General features: G+C 41.0%; 1 protein-coding gene across 1 annotated transcript; it reads right to left on the reverse strand.

Moving 5' to 3' along the window:
• Window positions 1-23860: 23860 nt before the first annotated feature.
• On the reverse strand, window positions 23861-24957 carry LOC136458138 (peroxidase 5-like). Its single transcript, XM_066458132.1, has 2 exons — window positions 24718-24957; window positions 23861-24622 (listed from the first exon to the last, which is right to left on the reverse strand). The coding sequence occupies exons 1-2, from the start codon at window positions 24955-24957 to the stop codon at window positions 23861-23863; spliced, it is 1002 nt and encodes a 333-aa protein (XP_066314229.1).
• Between the last annotated feature and the right edge of the window lie 1029 nt (window positions 24958-25986).

The following is a 25986-nucleotide window of genomic DNA, read 5'->3' on the forward strand; positions in this document are numbered from 1 at the left end:
AAAATTCAAGAGTGAGGCTAATCGGGCATGGAGAGCTTGGAAGCAAATGTCATGGTCCATTCAAAGTCATCATCATGAGCCGTCATGCTTCAAAACAACAAAGTTAACATCTCTAAGGCATGTGGTTAATGTTTAAATTATTACCTTTGACCCGATAAGCATGAATATTTGATATGATTGAACTTGTTTAGTTTTTCTAACACAATGTTCAAGCTTAGCTTTTCAATCATGTCTTCTTTTTGTACATAATAATAGCCAACTCATTTAAACTCTTGTCACCTTGAGCAGTAGATGTGTGCCCAAAATGATTGTGCATATGTTCTTCTATCTTGTCTTGTCTTAATCCAACATAGAAAGAGTGTAGATTAAGATGTTAAAATTGAATGATCATGTTTCGTTTTTACATTCTCATCTCTAAAACAAATGCTTAAACATGAACCTCTTCTTATGCAACCTATTGAGTTTGGATAAATTTTATGACCTTATGAACTAGTGGCACTTCAAAGATTTGAACTATCTCCTTCATAAATACCCCTTTTTGCCTTTTTGTGAAGAGAGACATGGAGCTAAAAAAAGTTGGGCACATGAAGGTCCAAGTAAAATAAAAAAATGGGCACATGAAGGTCCAAGTATATTAAAAGTATATTATATAAAATAAATAAATAAATAATAATAATAGCTCCATGATCTCAAATGTTATCTTGTGGGGTCATTAGCTTAAGAAGTGTCACAACTTTCACTAGGAACATTATTTAACTTAACAATATACATGACATAGGTATGTTTCTCCTTCACCATGATCTCCCCTTTGGCATGATAAGTGTTTAGGCACTTTTGTTTCAATTCCAATCATGTTATGCGCCTCTGTTTGCCTTTCAATAAGAGGAATAAAGTTTTGGTTCACTAGTACATTTGTACTAGTGGAACCCTGTTGCTTTCAGTCTTTGTGTCTTTGAATAAGCACAAATGTCGAAGGAATAGGTGTGGGGGTTGGGCAACCCAACCCCAGCTTAAGCAACATCTCCTTCGATGAAAAACACCAAGGCTAGACACAGAAGCACTTCACATATCAACATCAACTCATTGGACTTCATCTCATTATGAGACGCTAGTTTGTATCTCGGTACCTATCTCCTACATTTATCTCCTTGAAAATAAATGCATAAGAAAAAAGCCAATTCTTTCATGTTATTAAAACTCACTACTATAGAAAACATCTTTAGAGGCAGGGTAAAGTAGGTTTTCAGGGGTAGTCAGCACAACCATTGTAATACCACCGTTAGTGAAGATGGGGCGTCTCTAGTGGATGGGCTTTTAACCGCCCCTAAAAATGCATTTCTAGGGGCGGTTCTGTTAGGATCTCCACCTCTGAAAATGGTATTTTTAGGGGTGGTTCAATTAAGAGAACCACCTCTAAAAATGCATTTTCAGGGGCAGGTTGCAGTAGGCAAACCGCTTCTAAAATTTTTTTAGTGGTGGTTCCAATACATGAACTGCCCCTAAAAATGCTTTACCAGGAGTGGCTGCTGTAGTGCAACCATCCCTAAAAATGTTTTTTAAAGGAGGGTTGTGGCAATGCAACCGCATCTGAAAATGTATTTTCAGGGACGGTGTTATAAACCTCCTCTGAAAATTAGTTTCAAATTTTTGAATTTGAAATTTCCCGCCAAATTTGAAATCACGTTTTTCCCACCAAATTTCATACCCGATTCCAAATGATTAAAGTTATCTTCATAAATACACAGTAGTGCACTAGTTATACACACATGATCAACAAAATATTTATACATTACAAATTACAAGTCAACATTATTTATGCTCCTACCCAAAGAATGAAAAGAAGGGATACAAGCATTTTAGGCGAAGGGACTCAAACTTGGGATGTGTTGCATACTCTGAGCCATGATCATAGAATAAGCCCTTCAGATTAAGAACCTCCCGCACCATGAACTTGCAGAAATCTTCTTCAACAAGTTGAACATTGCTTTGGGTAATTACTTCGTTTGGCCTCATCACTTCATGCTACACAAAAAAGGGAACAAATTAGCTAGATTCATGTTAATGAACATATGCATATGATATGGTTCGATAGAGCAGCTTATGTCTTCAGGGTTATTGTGGTAGGTCCCGTTCATTCTCATCCATTGACATACATAGTAGCCACAAAGCACCCTTCCGGTAGGCTGCCTCGAGCACTGCAGGTCGATGACATGCAAAAAAATAATACAGTGAAACACATTGTTCTATATAAGGAATATGAGAAGCTATTTGAGTTAGAAAATGGTCGTACCCATTGATTTACACAAACATCCATCTTCTTCCGACTTCGCTGGGTCATGTACCCCACTTTCTTTAACATACCATCTGTACGCGCTATTTAAGGAACAAAATAATCACTTTCACTATAACGATAATCGGATGAAAAATAGCATCACAAGTAATGAACTATACAATTACTTACGTTTGTAACACGTTGATGAAATTTTGGTACATTTTTCTATGTTTTCTCATAGAGTCAAAGATGGAAATCCTGTCAACCATCTACCAAATAGCATGAAAAAATATAGTAGTCGATCTTACCCGAAATTGTACGGGGCTTCTATATATTGGAATCTCTGATGAGCTATGAACGCCTTCCTAATATATATAATGCAGCTTCATTCCTTGCTTCCCTATACAAAGCCTCTCTTGCCTTGCCCTTGGCACCCTTAAATGTAGGATGATCATTTTGCGACAATAGAGGTCCAGCGTGACGTGCCTCGCAAATGAGATTTGGGTAAAGGTATGCATTCCTCAAGTTCAACTTGGCCGAATCCATCCACTCTTTCATACATGAAAGTAAGGCAAATGTGTGGTTAAAAGGATAGCACAAGCACATAAAACAAAAATTGAGGATGAGTTTAAGAAAACACTACTTACATGCACCACAAGGTAATCTAACTTACACCGAGTCTCTTCTATCGATATAAAAATTGAATCTCCTCAAAAGATATGGTCAGTTTTGAAAATTCTACACCGGTAGCGAATATATCGTTAGTAGGGTAATTCACTGGCACTGACTCTAAGCCAAGTTCTACCGCTTCCAAATACCACATCTGAAAGACCCTCATGTATAGCAATCTCTTGTTGCATTCTAGGGCAAAATCAGGTAGGAATTCCTTGCCTAGCACATATTCATAGGGGCACTTGGGACTATTTTGTTCCATCATGTCTTTAACGAATTCAACGCTCGCCAGGGTTTGGCTCAAATGGTGTTGCCCACCAAAGATTGTTCTAGATCCTTCCTTTGCCATGCTGGCCTTAGCATTTCTAGCTGACGAAGGCACCACCTTGCCCTTGATTGCAGAAGTGTCCTAGGGGTTCTTTTTGCCAAGAGACCTCCACATCACAAATATGCCAGCATCGGACGAGTTGCTAGCCTTCTCAAATTCTCTCACCATCTTAGGAAACATTTGTAGATGCTATGGCAGTGGAGGTGGCGGCGTCAGCTATTTGTGGCTACAGTGGCAGTGGGGGCGCAACCAGTTTGTGGCTGCAAAGGAGGTTGGGAGCTTGGTGGCAGTGGCGGTGCTGGCACAACAGTTTGTACCTATGGAAGCAGTGCCGGTTGGGGTGGCGATGGTGGTGGCAATGGCAGGGGGTGGTGGTGGTGCTGCTGCAGCAGTTCCTCCATACAAAAGTGGTTCTGATAGGGGTCAGGGTGGCGGTGGCAGAGATGGCAGAGCACTGCCCCTAACACTTGTTATGTTCCTTGTTGAGTCTGATCCTGATGTGCCTCTTCATTGCATGTTTCCTCAAACTCAGGTACTCTCCTTCCTTGCGATGATATCTTCCATGAAGTCTTCATAGGAGAAGCTGAGATTGGTGTTTGCCTGGACTACTGAAACATCCAAGAATGGATCCGTCATCTGCTGCTCATATGTCCATGATAATTACGCACATGCTTCACCCATGGGGCCTATTTCTACTTGTTCCTCTACCTGAGCCAATTGCAGCGACATGAAGCAGAAGGTGCACCCGACGGGGTGGTTAACAGCATAATGTCTCATTGTTGCCAAGCTATGAAATAGCCTACAAGGTTGCCCAAGACTGTCTCACCATTAGGAGAAGGGATCTCAACTTCATAATCAAGATGATTCAGAGAAACTGAGAGCACTTCAACCCTAGCATAATCATTCGAAAGTACATTACTATGCATAGTGTGTCCTAGATAAGCAGTTCTGCTGGCAACCTTTACCGTCTTCCCCTTCCTGTTGTATGGAATGTGCAGAGCACATGGTGTAGGCCTATCAATGGTGTCCACAGGAAAAGTCTCAAGCATGATTGATGCAACACTACTTGGCACTAGCACTGGAGATGATGTTGGCTCCATGGTAAACAAACCTTGTGAAGTTTTCAACTGATTAATCTTTTTGTCAATATATGCGTCGGCCTTCTTGCAAAGGGTGTCAAAAAGGTTGTCCTTGTAGCATTGCCTTGTTCTATAGCTACTCACCTCCTGTGAAAAACCATGCTTAAGTCCTGTCTTGGAGGAGACGCCCCGCACATGGCTAGGGTGTTCCTTGTTGCCTAGGGCGACACTAAATTCATCCACCTCCCGTTTGGGTTTAAATTCACCTTGTATTTTCTTCTAAGCAATTGCCTTTATGGCCTCTAAGGCTACTTCAGTATGTGCATCAAGGATTACTAGTTGCCCACTTTCTTTGTCCTTAACTTCCCTAGCTCTAATCTAGTGCTCTGTGCATTCATCAAAGTTCTCATATTTATACGGCACACCAGCTTGCTTAGCAGCCTTAGCCTCTGCTCTCCACTTTTCAACCTTCAAGCCATATCCAGCCGAGCCAAGATGGTGAGGGTGAATGTTCTTCTTCCCGAGCTCACTGTTCAAGACACTCAAGGTTAAGGCCTCAGGTGTGCACTTCTATTCACAAAACCTTTGCCATTGATCAGGTTTGATCTTCCCGAACTCCTTGAACGACATATGACCCTTTAGTCGAAAACTAAGTATTTAGTTGGGACCTCCAACCTTGGAAACTTTTTGCTACCTGTTTCATTGCCAAATTCTTGATGAGCTCTTCCAAATTAGGAGGGAAACTAAATGCCCCCATCATCTTCTTCCATATCTTGGTCTTATCACTATCAGGCACATCGTTCCAATGCAGTATTGAGCAATCCAAAATGTCCTAGACCACCGCTCCTATCACGCTTGCAAAGTAGGAGCATACGCCATCAGGTTGTATGGGCTCGCTGATAGGGCTAACCACTTCTACAACAATAGTATGTCCTTTAGGGAACTTGTTCCGCATTCTTTGCCCTCACTTCCGTTTCTCTCTCTAACGAGCGGATGATGTAACTATAATCTATGTCAATGTTTGTGATTGCTCTATAGTTTGCCTAGGCATATGGGTAGACACATGCACCTATAGATATAAAAAAAGGAAAATGCTATATCAAAACAATCTTATCCAAAACTCAGGAGAATTCAAGGTTGAAAACTAAGTACTTGAAAGGAATTACAACAGAGCAACTATTCATCATTTCCATTATAAGAGATTATCTTCAGAGTTCCTTTTTATTTATTTAGCTCTTAAAAGAAATTAAAGCAAACTAGACACAATCCTTTTGTTTTGTTTTCATTTTTAGTTCACGCATTATAACTATATATATTTCTATAAAGATAACTTTTTATTTTGTTTTAGTTATTCATCTTTCTTCTAGATATATAAAACGAACTAAGAATAGTAAAAATAATAAGGGAAAAGTGATACTTAGCTGGATACACGGGGGATGCTCCTTGCCCAAGCTAGTTGTTGACGTGGTTGCTCAATGAGGTGGCTGAATGTGGAGGTGCTGGAACGGAGCCTCCAATTTTGATTTTGATGTTGCTGTTGTTGCTAGAAGCTGGCCATCTCTTGTCCCATGCTTACCTGCCATTATGTGTGATTGTGTAACGTGCCTTGTATGGCAGCATTTGTCTCTTCAACGGTTGTGAGTCTATTGTTGAAGAGGTGGAAGGCCTCTTGAGAGTCATAATACCCTCGTTCAGAGAAAGACATGTGTCCTCCCTAATGCCCACTTGAGGTTGCTTCATGATCTTGCCCTTGGTAGCTATGGAAGTGCATTATACCTTAGTTTGCTCTTGAAGATGAGGATTCTTGAGGTAGCGCCTCTAGTAGTGGCGCTTCCAATGGTCATGCCACCTTTGTTTGTCAAACCCGTATTGGTTTTAAATTTGATTTTAGTCTGACAAGTTCATCTTTCTTGACTTGTTCTCCCTCTTTGTTCAGGCATTAGTAGTAGAAGCCGGCGACATCTTGTGTGCATCATTATTGCCAGTTCAAAACTTTCACTTATAGAATTTGGGGATCAACTCAACCACACTTTGCTCAAAGTGTGTTCTGCTCATAAAGACAAGGTAGAGATCAAGTGCATGGGTTCTATTGGTGGAAAGACACCAACAGAACCAAAACTTTATTTATTATTATTATTTTTCTAGCCTAGGTACATCGAATCATGTTACAGTTGACATTATGTGCATTCATTCTTACAACATGGGTGACAAGATCACAAGGATGAGTATTAATGTGGCATTCGAATACATTTGTCAATAAGAGTGGAGTTGCTTAACCTATGGAAGGACTGTCTATAAAGTATCAAACCTTATATGATTATGACTATCATCATCCAAAGATAAGATATGCAATATTTTAGCTCATTTGATTAAGACTGTGAGTTCAAGAAAGTGGTGCTATGAACAAGCTTAAGGAACAAGACATGTTGAGTTAATCAGGTTGGATCAAGCAAAGTTGTAACTCAAACATGTTTATTTCTTCATTTATGTGAATACCAAGATCAAAGGGAAGCTTTCTAAATAATGACCACTAACCTTAAGATGTTACCTTCATCATTGGAGCGTGATGACACCATGTGATGAGGTAGATGGATGTGGTGATCCTTTCTTCCTGTTTTGAAGATTTCCTTGCTTGAGTTGTTCATGAGCATCTTGTCTCCTATATCGCACTCATTCTTTCTCATTCTTTTATGATGCCATCTTTTTCTTCTTTCTTTTGTGAATCTTGGCATTTTGTTTGGACGTTCTACTCCATTCATTGTTTTATTCCTACAAAAGATTAGTGGACAACACATACCCGAAGGGATGTACAAATAATTTGAAACAAGGATAGTGTTGTCATAGAGCCAAAGGTCATCTTCTATGCTACAACAGAATTGGTTTTAACATTTTAATTAGCATAGAATCTTTATCCCTTGTTTTAAATAATGTGCCTCAATTGTTGCAAAATTTCTTCTCGCAATGATTGATTTTAATTTATATCTTAAGTTTGATTTTCATATATGAAATTTGTAAACATATTCAAACTTATAGAAACAAAACAATATTGAGCAGAGGTATTGCAAACCAGTGTGTTAGAGCGACAGGAGCCTGGGAGGAAGAACAGCAAGGTTGTATCTACTGTAGAAAACTAAGCCTTCCTCCCCCTCACTTGGACCTTTACGTCACTCGATACTATCGACGAGAACTCATGGTTTTAGGTCCATTGAGCAGGACCACTCCCTTGCTTTTAGCTTTTCTTTGCACCATCTGATCCTGGAGATGAGGATGCAGATAGTTGCATGCTCTTCTTCCATCAACCCTTCTTGATTTTTGTTGATTCTTGGTTGATGAGTTGGGGTTCATTAGAGATACAAACTCAAGTTCCTCCTTGATTGTCTAACGACATGGTGGAGAGTTGTTCTTCTTTATTTGTTGGCGATACACCAACCGTCTTGATGGTCAAAGAAGGAACCTCATTGGTACTGCATGAAAGCTTCATCTCCAATGATTAAGGGATGTCGTCTCGCGTCCATGGTCATTTGCGACATTACGAGACACCGTCAATAGACCTCATTGATTACCGATGCTTGTTGACATAATGATGCATGCCATGATATAGTGGCATCTCGTTGTCTTGGTCCTTGTTGCCAACTGCGCGAGCTGGTCCCATCAAAGATGATGAAAGCAGGTATATTTTGGCTAATACAAGGTGGGTTTCATCCTGCTTCTCATCAGCATCCTAGCTTGAGTCTTGGAAAGGCTCAATGCTAGGTTGTCTTTGATGTTGCTCATAGCCTGTCGATATGTTCGTCCACTTCTACAGCTATAGTGGTGATTTTTGGATTTTCAGGTTCATACCATGAACATGCATAGCTTATACTCATTTTTTCCTACAAAACATTAGTGAACACATACCCGAGGGAATAAAACAAATTTGCATTACGGGTTGTTGTCCATAACTTTTGTAGTTTTCCTCTATGCTAATGAAAGGATAGTTTTAGGATTGTTTTAGCATAGATTTTTTTATTAACAAACTTTATGTGTTGGCTGCATTCTAGCTTGGTTTAAGGCTTAAGATAACTTGTAACAAAGATAAGTGAATAAACCTTGATACTCGTAGTTCTTTCTATCATGAAGAATGAGCTGGGTCTTCTTTGTGCAAAGTTTTTGGAATTCATATGCCTTGCTTCATCTCTGGTATAAATTTATCTTAGGACTTCCCCAATTTTAGTTTGAGAGTTTTCTACAGGGGTTAGTCCAACAAAATAACCAGTATCTACTACAACAAGTTTTAGTTCAATAACCAAACTAAACTCCATGTCTAATTTAATTAAGAAAGACACTTTAACCTAAGCACCACTGCTTAATTTAAAAAGCCTTTGAAAATAAGGTCACACACCTCTTGATTTAAACTAAGCACCATGCTTACTTTTAAAGATGTATAAAGATACTCCCAAACCTAAACACACTATAGTAAACAAAAGGTAATATTAAAGCATTATAGAGATTTATTCAAATAGAGATAAAACAACATGATCATGATACAAGTGGCATGAATGTATAGAAGGAACTAAATATGTTGTGGATTTGATATGAGAGAATTTAAACTAAACGGAGTGGATGCATGGATTATTCAAAGTAAATGTGCAGTGGAATACAAAAATTTAGAGATAACTACTCATTAAGTTTAAAGTCCATGAGCAAGACTATCTCACCTTTCTCGATCATACTTACCATGACTCACATGATGAAATTTGTGAGTAGTGCAGTGTCTGTATTCGTCACTTGAGACGTGATTTGAATTCTTGTGACGTTGACCTTTTTCTCCAATCTACACATGGTTAGAATATATATATATATATATATATATATATATATATATATATATATATATATATATATATATATATATATATATATATATATATATATATGTTTATACAAACCTGTGAGATAGCAGGGTTTCAATGTTGATGGATCTTGAATGTTCAGGCACCCTGGGTTCTTCAATGTTTCTTCTTTCTTTGTTGAAACTCGCTGAAAGGTCGCAATGGAGTCTGTTGTCCTATCTTTTCCACAATTCAACGGAACAGGGGTAATCCCACAAAAGCTAGTTATAACTAGATTATCAGATATCAAGCTAGTATCAAAATCTTTATGCCAATTGTTTCCCCGACAATGGCGCTAGAAAGCTTGTTGGTATTTTTAAATGCACATAGGATAAATCTACAAGCACACGGATACCGTTGTAGCTTTTACCCGGGAGTATTCCAGAGTATCGTATTTATCCACAGGGAAATAATGGTTAAAGAAGTTGATAGTTCACTATCATGTATCTACTAACTAGTATACTAATCAAACTAAAGTGGGGGTAAGTGTTGTTTATGATAAGAGTTATGAATAATAACACACATAAGAGAATTCCATGGTATATAAATGAGCAGTCTAGCTAAATTGAGAGGACAATGGTTGAGTTCAAGGTTCCAAAATACCTCTCCACCACTTCAGTTCTATTCTTGTTTAGACTAGAGGATATAACTAAGGCATGGGTAGATATAGCGATCACACACAATAGCACTTTGGGACATCGAAACACTAGCCACAGAAAGGGATGAGAAAGGGACTAGGAAGCTCCGACTATGGTCCTACAAACACCAAACCAAACGTGGTGGACTACATCAGCCATCAGGGCTGTCACCACCTGGGGCTACCACAACTATCTGTGGGGTTGGGTGCAATCTCAGGTAACTCATAGTCTAGACACTATGTCTACACTACTAATTACTACTCTAATCACATATAATAACTAGAGCACTCGATGTGAGCGAAGATCCGATGCTAAGATATGATAACTATACTAACCATACATATGAAAGGCATAAAAGTGAATAGAGAAGATATCTATATTAAAGTATAAGTCTTGCAAAGGTAAGATACAAAAATATACCTAACCTATGAAGATTTTTCTAGAACCTGAGCATGGCTCAACTCTCCCTAACTCTCAACTAGAGCTATTCTACTTCTGCATCTTGAGAGATGGCTCTGATCCTAAGGAGGAGGATATGAATTAGGGTTTTAGGATATGGTGAGGGAGGGGGTACGGGCTGCTATATATAGGCCAGAGGTAGAGTAGTGGCCAAGGAATCAAGGTGGAGTAATGGGCAAGGACTCTAGGAGGAGTAGGAGTAAAGGAATTGCCATGTCATCGATCCGCGTCAACTCTCTGGACCACTATTGGATGAACCTGACCTAAAACCACCTTAGAATCAATGGTGTAGATCGTAGGAAGGAATATGCGGCGGCGGAGGGCGATGGCCACCCCCATGGGTTGGCCGGCCCACTATGGTGCCAGGTGGGCTCCTTCTTCTGGTGGCAAGGCTTGGGCTCCGTCTTGAGTCGACTTTCATAGGTGTCACGGGTAGAATCACTTATTGATGTCGGTTTGCTTATTTGGAGTGTATGACAGTGGTCTCGGGAGCTATTTTCCTGGATAAATCCTCCTGTAGTCATGAAATCACCAAAGCTCAGTGGAATTCATTAGTTTAAACCCCTAAACCTTCATTGGTGATTACATTTATGCCCTTATACATGTTTAATTGACGGTTTATAATGGTTGTTCACTACCATCAACAACTGCACATCCATAACTCGCCTCCTTCATCATTCACGATCTCACTTATCGTCGTCTCAAAGATGTCCCACACCCCGAGCAGCCATAGTGTTGCATCCAGCCACTTAACCGGTTTTATAGTATGTGACATATGAAACAATCATGTTATGAATGAATATATATATATATATGCAAAAATTATATTAGCACGCAAAACTTAAAATATTCCATACTATTGATGGGTCTAGGTGACGCAGAATGGTCCTATCTGGCGATGGCGCGAATGGAAGATCGCCAGGGTGGAAACCTGGTTCCTATGGCTGGGGAAGTCTGTTGCCATTCATCGTAACTAAAAAACTGAAAAAACATCCCAATAAATATAGAACCCCCATATAAATATACCATGCAACAATATATATTAGAGAAACATATAAAAATAAATCATCAAGATATATATATATATATGCATGCCAAGTAAACTTAAACATTTTGCAACCATTTTGCACCCTACTCTTGTTGGGACATATTTTTTTCAATGATTATTAACTCTCATCAAGAACTAATGTTACTAACAAAGATCTAGAAAACTATAAGTGTTTAATAAAGGTGGAAGAAGATTAGAAGATGAAGTTGCTAACCTTTAGAAAATAAGAATGGATGGAAGAAGATGCTAACCTTTAGAAGAATGGTTGGAAGAAGATGCTTGATGGTGGCCGGCAAGAACTGCTCTTGCTCCCCCAACCAAGAACACACGCGCAAATTTTGAACTAGATTGCCTCGGGCTGGTGGCAGGGACCGAGGAAGCGGCCAAGATGTATAGTGGGGACCTTTAGTCCCTGGTTGGTGGACCCGATCGGGACTAAAGGGTGCAACTCTAGTCCCAATTGGAGCCACCACCCGGAATAAAAGGCCAGCGGGACTTTTGGTCCCGGTTGGAACCACCAACCGAGACTAGAGGATGACCTTTAGTCCCGGTTGGAGCCACAGACCAGGACTAAAAGTTCCCTCCTGCAAAAGCCTATGGCTCTAGCCGTTGGCCTGCGTCACTAGCCATTGAGAAGGGGACTTTAGTCCTAGTTGGTGGCTCCAACTGGGACTAATCCTTTCTTTAGTCCCAGGGCCCAAAAATGGCCAGGACTAAAGCCTAAAACCGAAAGTCTGTTCTCTACTAGTGTTACTTTTCATTGTGGAAACCACGAACATACATATACTTACACAAAAATCACAAAGATAGTCTAATCATAATGACATCTCATCCTAACATGTGCCTAGCATCAAGGGTGTGGCTATTCAAATAGATTCATACATCCTATAGAGGTTGTACAATTTCCCCGCATGGTAGGCACCTGCCTTCAACTATGGACTGGACCAAAGATAGGGTTACCAAGTTCCTACACGGATGGACATGACCTTAGGTATCCATACAACACTTCCAATGGTCTTATCATGGGATGAAAAATACATGAGGTTCAAATAAGGTGCTCACACATGGCACTAATATCATGGAATAAAAAACAACATCTATGTCGACTGGACCAGGACAGAACACACAACAATTATGTCCTTCTCTTGATAATGCATTGCCACTCCGACCTCTGGATAGTATTGACTTATACCTAATGGGTTGTGAGATCAAGTCCACCAACACAAACATGTGGTTGCATGAAGAATGTTAGGTGAGATGTCAAACTGAGCTGGTCATTATATGACCGAGGCTAGTATCTCCCTAAAGGAACTCTCACTCGCCGATCCTACCAAGTTATCTCACACCACATGAGGTATCCCCCCCCCCACACCATCGAGAAAAGATCAAATAGAACATTTGACACAATGTATCGAAATAGCATATACGTTATAGGTGTCAAAAATAGAATTACACAATGTATCAAAGATGGTGTTCCACAAGCTCTCATCATATGGCCAAAACAAGTAATGCACGATATGAAAATAATAGGATCATAAAAAGGGGGTCTGAATATGAGGGTAGGGTTTGGGTAAACCATCAACATAGTTGATGTTTAGGCATTTGTGTTTCAGAAGGAGAAAATAGTTTGTATAGGAAACGGGGGGGGGGGGGGGAGTTGTTTAGTGGTAGGCGACATGACCGCTAACAATGAGGGTATATGGTAACTTCGTCAATGTCTGCCAGTTCGGTCTCTGTTTTTTGAAGGTGTTTATAGGGGTAGGCTGTATGTATGTGCATGCATAGGCGTGAGTGTCTATGTATATATATGTGTCCGCGTTTATACTATAAATTGTGATTCACAACTAATATGATATATATCTATACCTAATAATAAAGAGGTAAAATTTCAGCCCATTTTTTCATCCATCCATTGTTTTTAGTCCGTCTCCCTCTAACTACCAGACAATGGAGAGTTTCTTCCGTCCGGACTTATATATATAACCCATGTTGATACGAGTTAGAATATCTCTTGTCTAGCACAATATGGAGTCCAAGTCCAAAACATATTGGGTCTCTGCTCATATGTGCTAGAACAACTCGCGTCTAGCAATGATATGAAGTTCGATTCAAATATATATACAAAGAGTTTATTAGTTTTGTTCTTTTTTTTATCTCCGAGGATGTTCGATTCTGTTATTCCCAACTCTTACAGTTTCCAGTTTTTCCACGTTAGGTCCATGTCGTATGGGTTCAAGTTTCTTTTTTTTTAGGTTTTGTTCCTTTATTTTTCCTTGTCCGTTTTTCTTCCACGTTCTGCTTCTTATTTTACCTTTTCTTTTGTCACGTTCGTTCTCCGAATGTTGACTCCCGTGTCTTTTTCTTCATTTGATTTTCTGTACTGTTTTCGTTCTAATTTGTTCAATTGTTTCCATAAAATTAAAAAAATATAAATATAATATTATGGATCTTTTTACTCTTGGTAAAATAATTATTTTATTATAACCGGTTAAACTTTTGATCTAACTAATCAAACTTTAAACTGAAATATTAACCAGTTTATTGTTTGGTCTGGTCTAAATAAGTTTGTCTCTAAACTCAGTGCAATCTTCAACAAAGGTTACATGTGGCAACTTAAAAAAGTCTCTCGTCATATCTATCATCATCAGCAGCAAATATGTCGGTTCTTGATTATGGGCCTATAAAGAAAGTCATAGAACTCGATATTTCACTATATCAATGGATATAGACAGTATTTATGTGCTTTGTGATATTGACCCGCTAGGGTTGAATCTTGATCCTTGGATGAGAGAAGGCGGATAACTCGATTTGGGGATGGAGATGACGTTCACTGGCCCGACTACAACAATCCAAGGATGCTGCGCCTTAGCAACCGATACACCACCTCCAACGGCCGTCGCGATCTTGTGGAGCACGATCAACCAAACCACTAGAGTAATTCCTGCAAGCAATCGAGGAACAAGCAAGAACAAGTAGAACAAGCAACTCAATTGCAAATATGGAGGTGAAAAACCAATCTGAACTCACAAAGTTGGGGTTCTGAATCAAGTAGAACGGATGGTCAAGTCAACACACGCGTCTACAAGGAAGTAGCAATGGCTAAACTTTCAACAAAACAAAATCCAATCTGTTTGTGGCGGCTCTAATCCTTATTAATACCTAGGGGAACGACCAGGGGGGTGTTGGGGTCGTTCTCCAACCCTAGAACGCGTCCCTAATGGACCCAACTTGATACATGGACCATCGGCCCAAAATAGGGTGATGCAGCACCAAAGGCAGAAAAGGTCCCGGCGTTGAAACGACGATTGCGGAAGCATCGGATAAGATATAGCCATGAGTCCAGATCCGTTGGAAAATAGACTTGATAAGATTTCCAAAAAGTGCTAGAACGTCCCAATCGTAGTTCGTATGAAGTTGTGGCAACCGTCGCAATTTGGGACTATTTTACAGTCCGAATTCAACTTCCAAAACGTGTTGGATTTGGACTATTTCTGTCCTTAGAACCAAAGTGACGTGGTGGCCTAGCGGAGGACATTAAGAATACTTGGATTTGGTCCCCAATCAACTTCATTAACCTTCCATGCTTTCCATATGCAATCAAACCTTCCCTTGATCCATGTAAGTAATTCTGAAAATGAGAATGAACACATATCATGGTGCAGCATCAATTCATCAAATGCATCAATGATAAGCCTCATATAGAATGGTTGCACCTTTGGTATAGAAGTGGTTGGCATGGTCATATTTGAGCCAATGATGTCCTTATCATTCTACCCTTCTTGACGGCAAACCGTCCTCGGTTTGACCTTTGTTGGAGGATGTGTTGTAGGTAAAAGTGAACCGTGCTCCCCTTCTTAATATTTATCCTATTGCATATAGGAAAAACTAGGAAAACTTTGCAAGACATCATTAGTGTTAGTGCAGCCCTCAATTTGATCATGGTATTGTGGCCCAAAAGGATATTTCATATTAGAGCAAATATAAACTTTATGCACCAAATATTCTCCTTTGCTGTCATATTTGCCAATTGCATGAAGCGAACAATGATTAAAACTCGGCAAACCAGAATCAAATTTAAGTTTCTCTTTTAGACAATTTAGATTACACAGAATATCAAATTCAATATAACCCAAAGTATTTAAAGAGGACAGCAAATTCAGTTCGTCTTGTGCACATGTAATAGGATGAAAAAGCTTATCTTGAGCACATTTGTATGGTTCCAAACCAAAAGTATCACACTTATTCGCTACTTGTGGCATAGGAGTAAAAGAATCATCAGCACATAACTCCTCTTTATCACAAGGAACAGCGAGTAATTCATTTTGTGATAAAGGAAAATCAGTAGTGGGTTCCACTATTTGTTGCTCTTCATTAGCATGCATAGTGGACAAATTTTGGACATTATGGGTCACATCATTCTGGCAAGTATTCACAGATAATAGAATCTCTTTTTCAGCATTGAGAGCCAGACAAAACAATTGACCAATATGGCAATATGATTTGCTAATTAACAAGGTTCGAATTTCAGAATTGAAGCCCTCTCATGAATCTACTCATAACATCTTTCATGCATTCATCCAATCCACCAAACATGATACAAATCTTAAAATTATGGTAGTATTGTTTCACAGTCTTACTACCCTGCTTCAAGTTGTCTAATTTTGCAAGCAAATAATCAACATAATATACAGGAACGAATGCATCTCTAAAAAGAAATTTGAAGTCTTTCCAAGATTCTAGAACTTTGTTGTGCCTACAAATGTGTTTCCATTCTAGCCAAGCATATTTAATCAAAATATTAGAGGCAATACAAATCTTTTGTTTCTCGGACAGGTCATGCTCATCAAATTCATTGTCTACTTTTAACTCCCAATCAATGTAAGCTTGAGGATCAAACTTACCATCATATAATGGCAAGTGTTGAATGACATCCTGAATATGAGGGTCTAGTTTCAACAGCTCAAAAATCTCCATATCACCTGCCATGATTAGTAGAAAATAAGAAACACAAAAATAATATGTATCCTCCTATCAACTACTAGGATGTGTCGGATGTAATTCTCTCAAACTCAACTTGTTAAGACAAGCCCTTACAAGTTCTTACCAAGCCAAACAGGAGGTGACGGCAACCAACAAGTCTACAACCATGGAGTGAAGTGTATCGGTGCCGCAACAACAACACCTGTCAAGCTATAGTCGAAATATGTGGAGCTATAGGTGGGCTAAAGCAAGGAAGTACTAGCACCACGTTAGTCACAAAAGCAAGCTGAATAATTGTTCAACTGGCTGGTACTGTGCTGGTTCTAGGCTAAACGATGCTAGAGACGTGAGCCTAGGCACAAAGGTAGTCACTGAAAAAGAACAACTAGCACAGCATGAAGAAAACAACAGATTCAGCCCCTTCTTTCTTCTCCTTCTCTTGTCTTTTTTTCTTCTTTTTTTCTTCTTTTTCTTTCTTTTTTTTTTTGCAGAGGCCTAAATGTTTTATTTGGTACTATGACAACCCAAACAATAAGGCTATTGCACATAGCCCCTTCGAATTCAGATTTAACAACTCTTGTTAATACCGCAGATGCGGAAATCTCTAAGATGATTGTGGAGTGCTCAGATCGAATTTTGCTGCAAGGTTAGATCCGTTGGAAAGAAGACAACTTCAAGTTTCGAGATTGTATTTAAACTCCTAAATCGGACATGATATGGATCCGTGGTGGCAGAAACGTAGCAATGATGTATATGGTGATGGTGGATCTCGTGGTGACCAAAACGTGATAGAACTCAAAACTCTAAAGGAATAGACACTAAGACCAGCAACTCGACACAACTGATGCAACCGAAAACTCAACAAGCTGTAACTAAGCAGTGCTAGCAAAGGCTCAAATGGTTTATATGATCGCGGGTAAAACTAATCTACTATATTTTTTTGGCTTTTCTGGACTATAGGAAAAATTAGAACAACGAAAGATTAGAAGACTCTCACCGATAAACCTTGCTCTGATTACCAACTGATATGCACCCGCTAGGGTTGAATCCCGATCCTTCGATGAGAGAAGGTGGATAACTCGATTTGGGGATGGAGATGACGTTCATGGCCCGACTACAACCATCCAAGGATGCTGCACCTTAGCAACCGATACACCACCTCCAACGTCCGTCGCGATCTTGTGGAGCACGATCAACCAAACCACTAGGGTAATTCCTGCAAGCAATCGAGGAACAAGCAAAAACAAGTAGAACAAGCAACTCAATTGCAAATATGGAGGGGAAAAACCAATCTGAACTCACAAAGTTGGGGTTCTGAATCAAGTAGAACGGATGGTCTAGTCAACACACGCGTCTACAAGGAAGTAGCAATGGCTAAACTTTCAACAAAATAAAACTCAATCTGTTTGTGGCGGCTCTAATCCTTATTAATACCTAGTGGAACGACTAGGGGGGTGTTGGGGTCATTCTCCAACCCTAGAACGTGTCCCTAATGGACCCAACTTGATACATGGACCATCGGCCCAAAATAGGGTGATGCAGTACCAAAGGCAGAAAAGGTCCCGGCGTTGAAACGACTGATTGCGGAAGCATCGGATAAGATATAGCCATGAGTCCAGATCCGTTGGAAAATAGACTTGATAAGCTTTCCAAACAGTGCTAGAACATCCCAATCGGAGTCCGTATGAAGTTGTGGCGACCGTCGCAATTTGGGACTATTTTGCAGTCCGAATTCAACTTCCAAAACATGTTGGACTTGGACTCTTTCTGTCCTTGGAACCAAAGTGACGTGGTGGCCTAGCGGAGGACGTTAGGAATACTTGGATTTGGTCCCCAATCAACTTCATTAACCTTCCATGCTTTCCATATGCAATCAAACCTTCCCTTGATCCATGTAATTAATTCTAAAAATGAGAATGAACACACATCATGGTGCAGCATCAATTCATCAAATGCATCAATGATAAGCCTCATATAGAATGGTTGCACCTTTGGTATAGAAGTGGTTGGCATGGTCATATTTGAGCCAATGATGTCCTCATCATTTTGTAACCGGAGAAAATAACCTATAAAGATTATATTTTAAATTTGATACGGCCTTAATAGGACATTGTTGTATTATTGCCAATATTAGCTTATATTATAGATGTCATGATCATCACAAAATAAATTATAGATTTGAATCTCTATAAAAAAAAGTAAAATATGAATAGATATATATATTTTTTCATCTTTTTCATGAATGTACAATAGTCTTTTTTCTACCATTGCAACGCACGGACATATTTGCTAGTCAATTATAATAAACAATGTCATCAGCACATGTCTGGACCATCTCTTTCTTCAATATATTTCTGACCGTGCATGCTAGAACTTTGTTAATATTCATTTTGATGGTAATCTTCAATGGCCCTGTTCACTTGAACTATTATCAGCCTCGCTTATCAGACATGGTACAGTGTTTTTCTCTCACAACAAATCAACGAACAATACTTTTCAGCTAGGCTTTTCAGCGAAACGAACATGACCGGTTAAGAGTCCCTTTCTTCATGGAGATTATTGTTGTTCTTTGCTGGAGTATTTGGCTAGTTCATAATGATGCCATCTTTCAACGAATTATGCCCATAGTGGAGCAAGTCAAGTGTGTCTTCAGGAAGGTGTTTGCCATGGTTATCCATCTGGCAAAATAGAAATACTTTCCCTATATTAGTTTATGGCAAGAAGCTTGATTGTAATATCTCTCATTTTCTTTGTTTTTTTTAACTTCGTTCTCTTTCTACTCTTGTTTTTACTTTCTTTAATAAAAGCTTTTTACCCCTCATTTTTTCCGCAAAAACGTCGTTCCTTAGATTCTTTATGATGTAACTTATATATTTGAGTTTTACTCCTCCTTTATGTTCTAATCAACATCAACTTCGGCCTATATTGTGTTTCATAAAAAAAGTATTTGTATATAAAAGGTATGTGAAATACAATTTATGAATATACACTAGTACAGAAACAAGCTTTAGTCCCGGTTCTCAACCCTTTAATCCCGGTTTTGGAACCGGGAACTATGCAATCGGGACTAAAGGTCTTGATTTTTAGTCCCGGTTCCTCTAATCGGGAGTAGAGGTGTTTATTGGGTGAAAAAAAGTTGCAGCTATGGAGATTAGAAACTAACGACCTTCCACTGCAGCTCTTGCACGCATTACCATCTCACATACCACCACATATCTAACTTAGATAAGATACGCTTTCCGTTTAAATTCAGTTTGGAGACACCTTTAGTCCGAGTTTGAGACATAAACCGGGACTAAAGGTACCTTTAGTCCAGGTTTGTGAGTCAAACCAGGACTAAAAGTCACACACTTTTAGTTCGGGTTCATGTCTCAAACCGGGACTAAAGATTCTCGCACTGACGTGCCTCTGACACACCTCGATAGCCGTTGGGCAGGGACCTTTAGTCCCGGTTAGAGTTACCAACCGAGACTAAAGTCAAATTTCGAAGTGGATCAAAAATCGTTTCTCTACTAATGATAGTTTTTAAACATAACATAGTACATATAATTTGACTCTTCAAATCATAATAAGCAACGTTGAAAAACTACCGGTATAAACTTTGGTTACTGGAGGAACCATCCACTGCACGAGGAAGCAAATCAACTCTTGCTCGGTCATGTTTCAACCTATCAATTAATTTGGGTCACTTTTCGAGAGGCTCAAGTATAAACTTGTACGAAATCGAGGTAATCACGTCAGAGCACGTTGATGCATGAACTGGAACATCGTGCGGGCTTGGCTCGGCACTTTGGCACGTGTAAGATCGAACATCTCACCGGTGCAGAAGCAGAAACAAAAATAAAAAATTGCAGGTGAGCGGAGGCACAAGCCACGAACAGGATCCAGAGGCACGACACATATTGCAGACAGTGTGTAAAATAAAAACAGGGGGCAGCCGCAGATTTTGGAATCGACGCCAAACAAGAACGTTGCGCAATCGTCAGTTGAGTTTTACGTGCCGTGCCGCCCTACAAAAGTCAACTCCCTCCTATTTGCCGTTGTCCCTCTAGCCGTTGGTGCTTGTCGGTCTGCAACATGATCGAAAGTCATTTGCTTCTTCGCCCTATGGATCAGTTGTTAAAAAGCATGTTTTATCTTTAGTTCCATAGAACCATTAACCATTGTATAGACCACGTTCAGTTAGAGCGCTAGCAATCTACCCATATGCAGTTAACCTATAGGAGTCAAGGAAACATATCATCCAATAACTAGGATGTCCTTATAGTTATCAAATTTAGACACATGTATATTAGTGAATGATTAAAGTGAATAGGACTATCAAGGTAGGCCCATGCTATACTTGCCTTGGTTAGCAAACTCCTGCTGATCCTGCTGGTCGTCAAAGTACTCCTGGTCACCAACGTTCTCCTCACCGTATGAACACGACCAACACAGCAACATACAACATTCCAAGAACATTCATGCAAAGCAAACAATACTACAGTTAGAACGGTACACCAACAGTTTAGAAAACAAATTAAAATGTTTATGAAAAGAATCTATGTCTCGCTACGATCACGGCAACGCAAGTTCACGACAAACGGAGCTAAAACGCGAAAGTTGTGATTTAAATGGGATTTCCTATAGCAATTTATTTAACTAAATCTAACCTCAAAATTTAAAAGTTGCAAACATGATTAACAGTTGTACTAACACGTAGGTTATGAAATTACGAAACTAACGCAATTTGAACGGGTCGATTCGGAGCTAAAACGACGATTCTATGAGCAAAACTATGCAATGGCATTTCTGTAAATACCGAAAACGTATTTTGGACTAAAATAGTGTATTTTATGTTTTCAAAAGGGGAAAGCGTACTCTGGAAATGTGCTTTGGACTGCGGGTTAGGACGTAGAAAAGCTCAGGGTCTCTTTAGCAATTATGCCAAGGCGAAAGGGTATCGGCCATCGGTGGCCGTTAGATCAAGAATGGATGGCTCGGATTAGATCTGGGGGTGGGAGAGAGAAAGAGTTGGGCGGAACAGGTGGCTCCCGCGGCGGCGCTCCATGGCCGGCGGCGTGGAGCTCACCGGAGTGTTCGGTTCAGGGGCTACGGTCCACGGTTCGATGAACCGAGAGCACCGGGAGAAAGAGGGGGAGCAGGGGACCTCGGCCAGGTCGATACGGCGGCCAGAGGACGCGACCGAGGCGGCGGTCGCTATGGCCGGTGGCCGGGAGCTATCGGACGCACGCGAATAGAGCCGTAGAGGCCGTGAAGCAAGGAATTAAGGGCATGGGGAGAAAGAGGGGAGCACGGCGAAGCTCATGCGGCGAAATTCGGAGACGGAGGCAGCTCGGGGACGGCAGTCCGCACGAAGGGCGGACGGCGGATCCCGGCGCGGTAGTTACAGCTTCCTCATGCACAGGCGAGCGCGGAATTGGAGCGGGGACGAACAGCAGGGAGGGCGGCGGGGTCACAGCTCGCTTTTGTTGAGGCCGGGCGCGAGGGGCGCTCCCACGATGCGCGACATGGGCGCGGAGCGGCGACAGTTGCACCAGGACCGGGTGCTGCTGTTGCGGGAGGAGGGGGACGGCGCTGACGCGCGGACCCAGGTTGGCAGCGGCTAAGGCGTGGGAAAAACGCGGCGGCAGTTGCTGGCGCACTGGTGCTAGGGCCGCGCGAAGCCGGGCTGGCTCGCCCGAGTGGGCCAGCGCCTTGTTGGGCTAGGCGCGGAGGGAGAAAGGGGAGCTGGGCCAGCGGGACCGAATTGAGGAAGGGAGGGAGTGAGAAGGATTTTTCATTTTCTTTTTCTAAATAGATTTCCCAAAAGCACTTTCAAACAGATTTTGAATTCATTTGAACTTGGAATCAAGACCAATCATCACAAAAGTAAATTGCAGCAGCATGTATGTATAAAAAGGTTACTAGCCTTATATTTAATTTTAATTTCTCAAAAATTATTAATTTTCCTATATTTGAATGCTCACATAATAACATAATTAAATCAATTTTTCTTATTTCAAAATACTGAAATTTTTGAGTGTTACAATAGGTCTTTCTTTTAACTTGGCTCCATTAGGATATTATAGTACCGGGGTATGTATCCAAATTTTCTGAAATAATTTTAGATATGTAGACTTCACAACCGAAGAAACTCGATTTTTTAGGTCGATCTTTGGTTTTCTAGGTTTAGATTCGGCTTCAATGTTCGAGTATCAGGCGTAATTTTCTAGTGGGGGATTACCGACTCTTTATTGACAACTCACAAAGAAATCGTTTCATTTACTTTCCGCATTCCTTTGTTTCCATTTCATAGATTATCCATTTTAAATTAGAATTTCTATGTGCCTAAAGGATACTCTTATCAACTTAGCACATGAGTGAATTTGGCAAGTAATAGGTATTTCCGTGAAGACTTTATACAAGTCCAATTCACCTTTCTCTGCATGGTATCTTGATTCTTTCGAGAAGGCATGCAGTATATGATAATTTGTCATATAATATAGCTGTACCAAAGTGACACAGAACTAATGGTTTTCGGGTACTCCCAACCAAGAAACTAGATGGTTTCTATCTTCATTAATTATGGTGCCAACTAAGCAAAAAGATGATGTGGCACTGCAATTAAAGAAGAGAGATGAGGAAATGGCCGGTTTCTTAGAGAAGAAACCATGTCTACGCAAGAACCTAGACAGATGTGATTGGTAGGTAATGAAGAGAGAAGACATGTGATTGGACAAAAAAATTATTGTGCAGAAACTATCCATTGAGAATATAGTTTCTACATGTAGTGTCTTCAATAATTAATAAACATAGAAACTACCAGTGGTTTCTAGCATTGTCCCAATGCTAAAAACCATATATAGTTTCTATGCATGTAGACACTACATATAAAAACTATGTTCTCAATGGATATTTTCTACAGAATAATTTTTTATCCAATCACATATTTTCTCTCTTTGTCATATACCTATCACATCTCTTTATGTCTTGATTCTCGTATAGACATGGTTTCTTATTAAGAAGCCATTTCCTCCTCTCTCTCTCTCTCTCTCCTCAATAAATCGCTTATCACATCAGCAAAATGCTTAGGTGACAGGATAATTAATGCATATAAAAATTATGATAGTTTCTACATTGTGAGTGCCCTTAGGGTCACAGAAATGACATTTCAAATTTCTATTCAAGTTTCTTTTAGGCGAGTAGGCGACTGAGATAAAGGTTAATTTGCATGTAAATACCACCTAAAAGTACACCGGCAAAAAAACCATTTGCGTGCAAAGAGCAGTGAACTAAGTGTGACATTATTATGCTCTTAGAAAATCAACTAATCCAACACAACATAACACATCTTTCTTTATCAAAAAACGAATACAATGAATCTTTTTTTAAAAAAAAAAAAAAAAGAACGAAGAATATTAGACATTATGCAACTTATCTAATTTTCGCGAATTCAATTGTGTTAGGACAGCAAGAAGATCCATCCACTGGTCCACCCCAGATGATGAACTAGCTAGCACAGCTAGTACTTCTAATTGACTCTGTTGCAAAATTTCCTTATCTCCCCTTGGCTGCCGGTGAGCACGTCGAGGTGGCCCATCTTCACCATGGCGGACGCAAACCGCGAGGCCCAGAGCGTCCGGTTGCGCGCGTAGAGGTCGACGAGCGCCGCCGTGTCGTTCCGACTGAGCAGCGTGACGTCCGACGTGAAGAGCACCTCGCGCGTCTGCACGTTCTTGTAGTACTGGTTGTCGAGCCGGAGCTCCGTCCTCGGGTCCAGGTCCACCACCCGGTCGCGCCGCCCCGTCGCCGCGGGGCACCGCGTCCGGAGGTACCTGCCGTAGGTGGCGTTCATGTCCTCGGCGATCTGCGGGTACAGCCGGAAGGAGAACGCGGAGCAGTGGGAGCGGCCGAAGGAGTGGGCGCCCGAGAGGGTGACCATGTCGTCGGCGGTGAGGTTCTTGGCGGCGAAGCTGTCGACGAGCACCGTGGCCTTGGCGAAGGGCCCCGGAAGGTTGTTGAGCACCTCGGACGCGTTGGAGACACGGCCGTCGCGTCGCCCCGCCGGCATGGCGAAGTCGACCCCGCCCATGAGGCCGCAGGCGTCACGGGCCGCGAAGGCGACGATGTCGGCGCAGGAGACGGTCCTCCGGCACCGGCGTTCCAGCACGCGCTTCGCGCGGTTGATGACGCTGAACCCGCGGAGGCTGGGGTTGTTGGCCTGAGACGCCTTCTCCACAGTGCTGGCGTTGCTGCCAGGTGCCGCATCCAGCAGCACGGACGCGTCGCACCCCTGCAGTGTGGACGAGTTAAGCTTCGCGCGCTTGTTGCCTAGAGGCTAGAGTTGATCAGTTCGAGTAGATGCATGCCAACGGGCTTGTTGCTTACCCTGACGAAGCAATCGTGGAAGAAGAGGCGCACGAGGCCTGGTCCATTGCCGGGGTCACGGCGGATGGCGGCGTGGACGACGTTGCGGATGAGATCCTCTGCCCGTGGGCAAGTGCGGCTGTAGTAACCTACTTGTAACGGGGCCTCCGACTCCGATGATGCGACAGAGGAGACGACGATCCACGACAGCAGGATGGTAAGAGCAGCAAGCTGAGCAACACGAGTGCTGCCTCTCTTCATCTCTGGTGCTGTGGAGTGTGTCAGGATCTCGTTCCTGCTGGGGTTTTGTGATACACGGCAGTGGCAGTGCTCGATCAATGCGTCCCTAGTATAGATGGAGGGAAACAAGATGATGGCGATAATTTATATACGCCAATCGATGAAGCGATGCACTCACCGATTGTGTTTCCTAGGCTACGCTAGAGTAGACGAACGGAGCAAACAACTGAACAAGAGTTGACCTGCACATACAGAGTAACGGTCCTCAAGGCGTACTAGTTCGTACCCCTTAAATCCTACAATCACCTTAAGTTAAACTATCCTAAATTTGACTAACATTATTGAAGTTTGTAACAATATTTATAATATCAAATTAATATATTATAAAATGTAACATGCCTGCTTTTGTAAACTAGCTCTCCTTGGTGGCTTATAAAAATGTGTAATATAACTCATTCTGAGCCCTCCATGAGCTCTAGCTTGGATACACACATCCTCTCTTGAGAGTTTTATTCCTAGAGGAGAACATATTGGTAATTATTAGCAAGGGTTTTGATTGAAAATTGAAGACTTGTTAGTGCATGGTGTGAGTAAGAATATGTGCATTATTCTCTCAGATCAAGCCTTATTACTCCAAGTGATTGTGGCTCGGTGATCTTCCACTTAAACTATGTTTGTTGGGAGGCCACACAAGTTATGCGCTTGGTTTGAGACCCACCAATTCTCACATGGGAAAAGGGTACTCTTAGTGAAGCTCGGGCTTGGTTGTGGGAGTTCCTGCGTGAACTAGGGGATGTGGCAATGCATTGACACCATTGGTAGAAAAATATCTAGTATCAACATCTCCATTTACTTATTAAACTTAATTTCATGCATTTCTTGAGACTTCCTAATGCTTTTGTGCTAGAAGTAGTTGTTGAAATACTTTAATCCTTTATTATTGGTAGAGTCCCGCAGCTAGCATATTATGTTTCCTTTCTTGTATGTGAGCGTCTATTACTAGTTTGAGTTTTCTTTAAGGACATGGCTTAGTGTGTTAGCGCTAATAAG

The sequence above is a fragment of the Miscanthus floridulus genome, chromosome 6 (assembly GCF_019320115.1).
Source record: "Miscanthus floridulus cultivar M001 chromosome 6, ASM1932011v1, whole genome shotgun sequence".
NCBI classification, from domain to species: Eukaryota; Viridiplantae; Streptophyta; class Magnoliopsida; order Poales; family Poaceae; genus Miscanthus; species Miscanthus floridulus.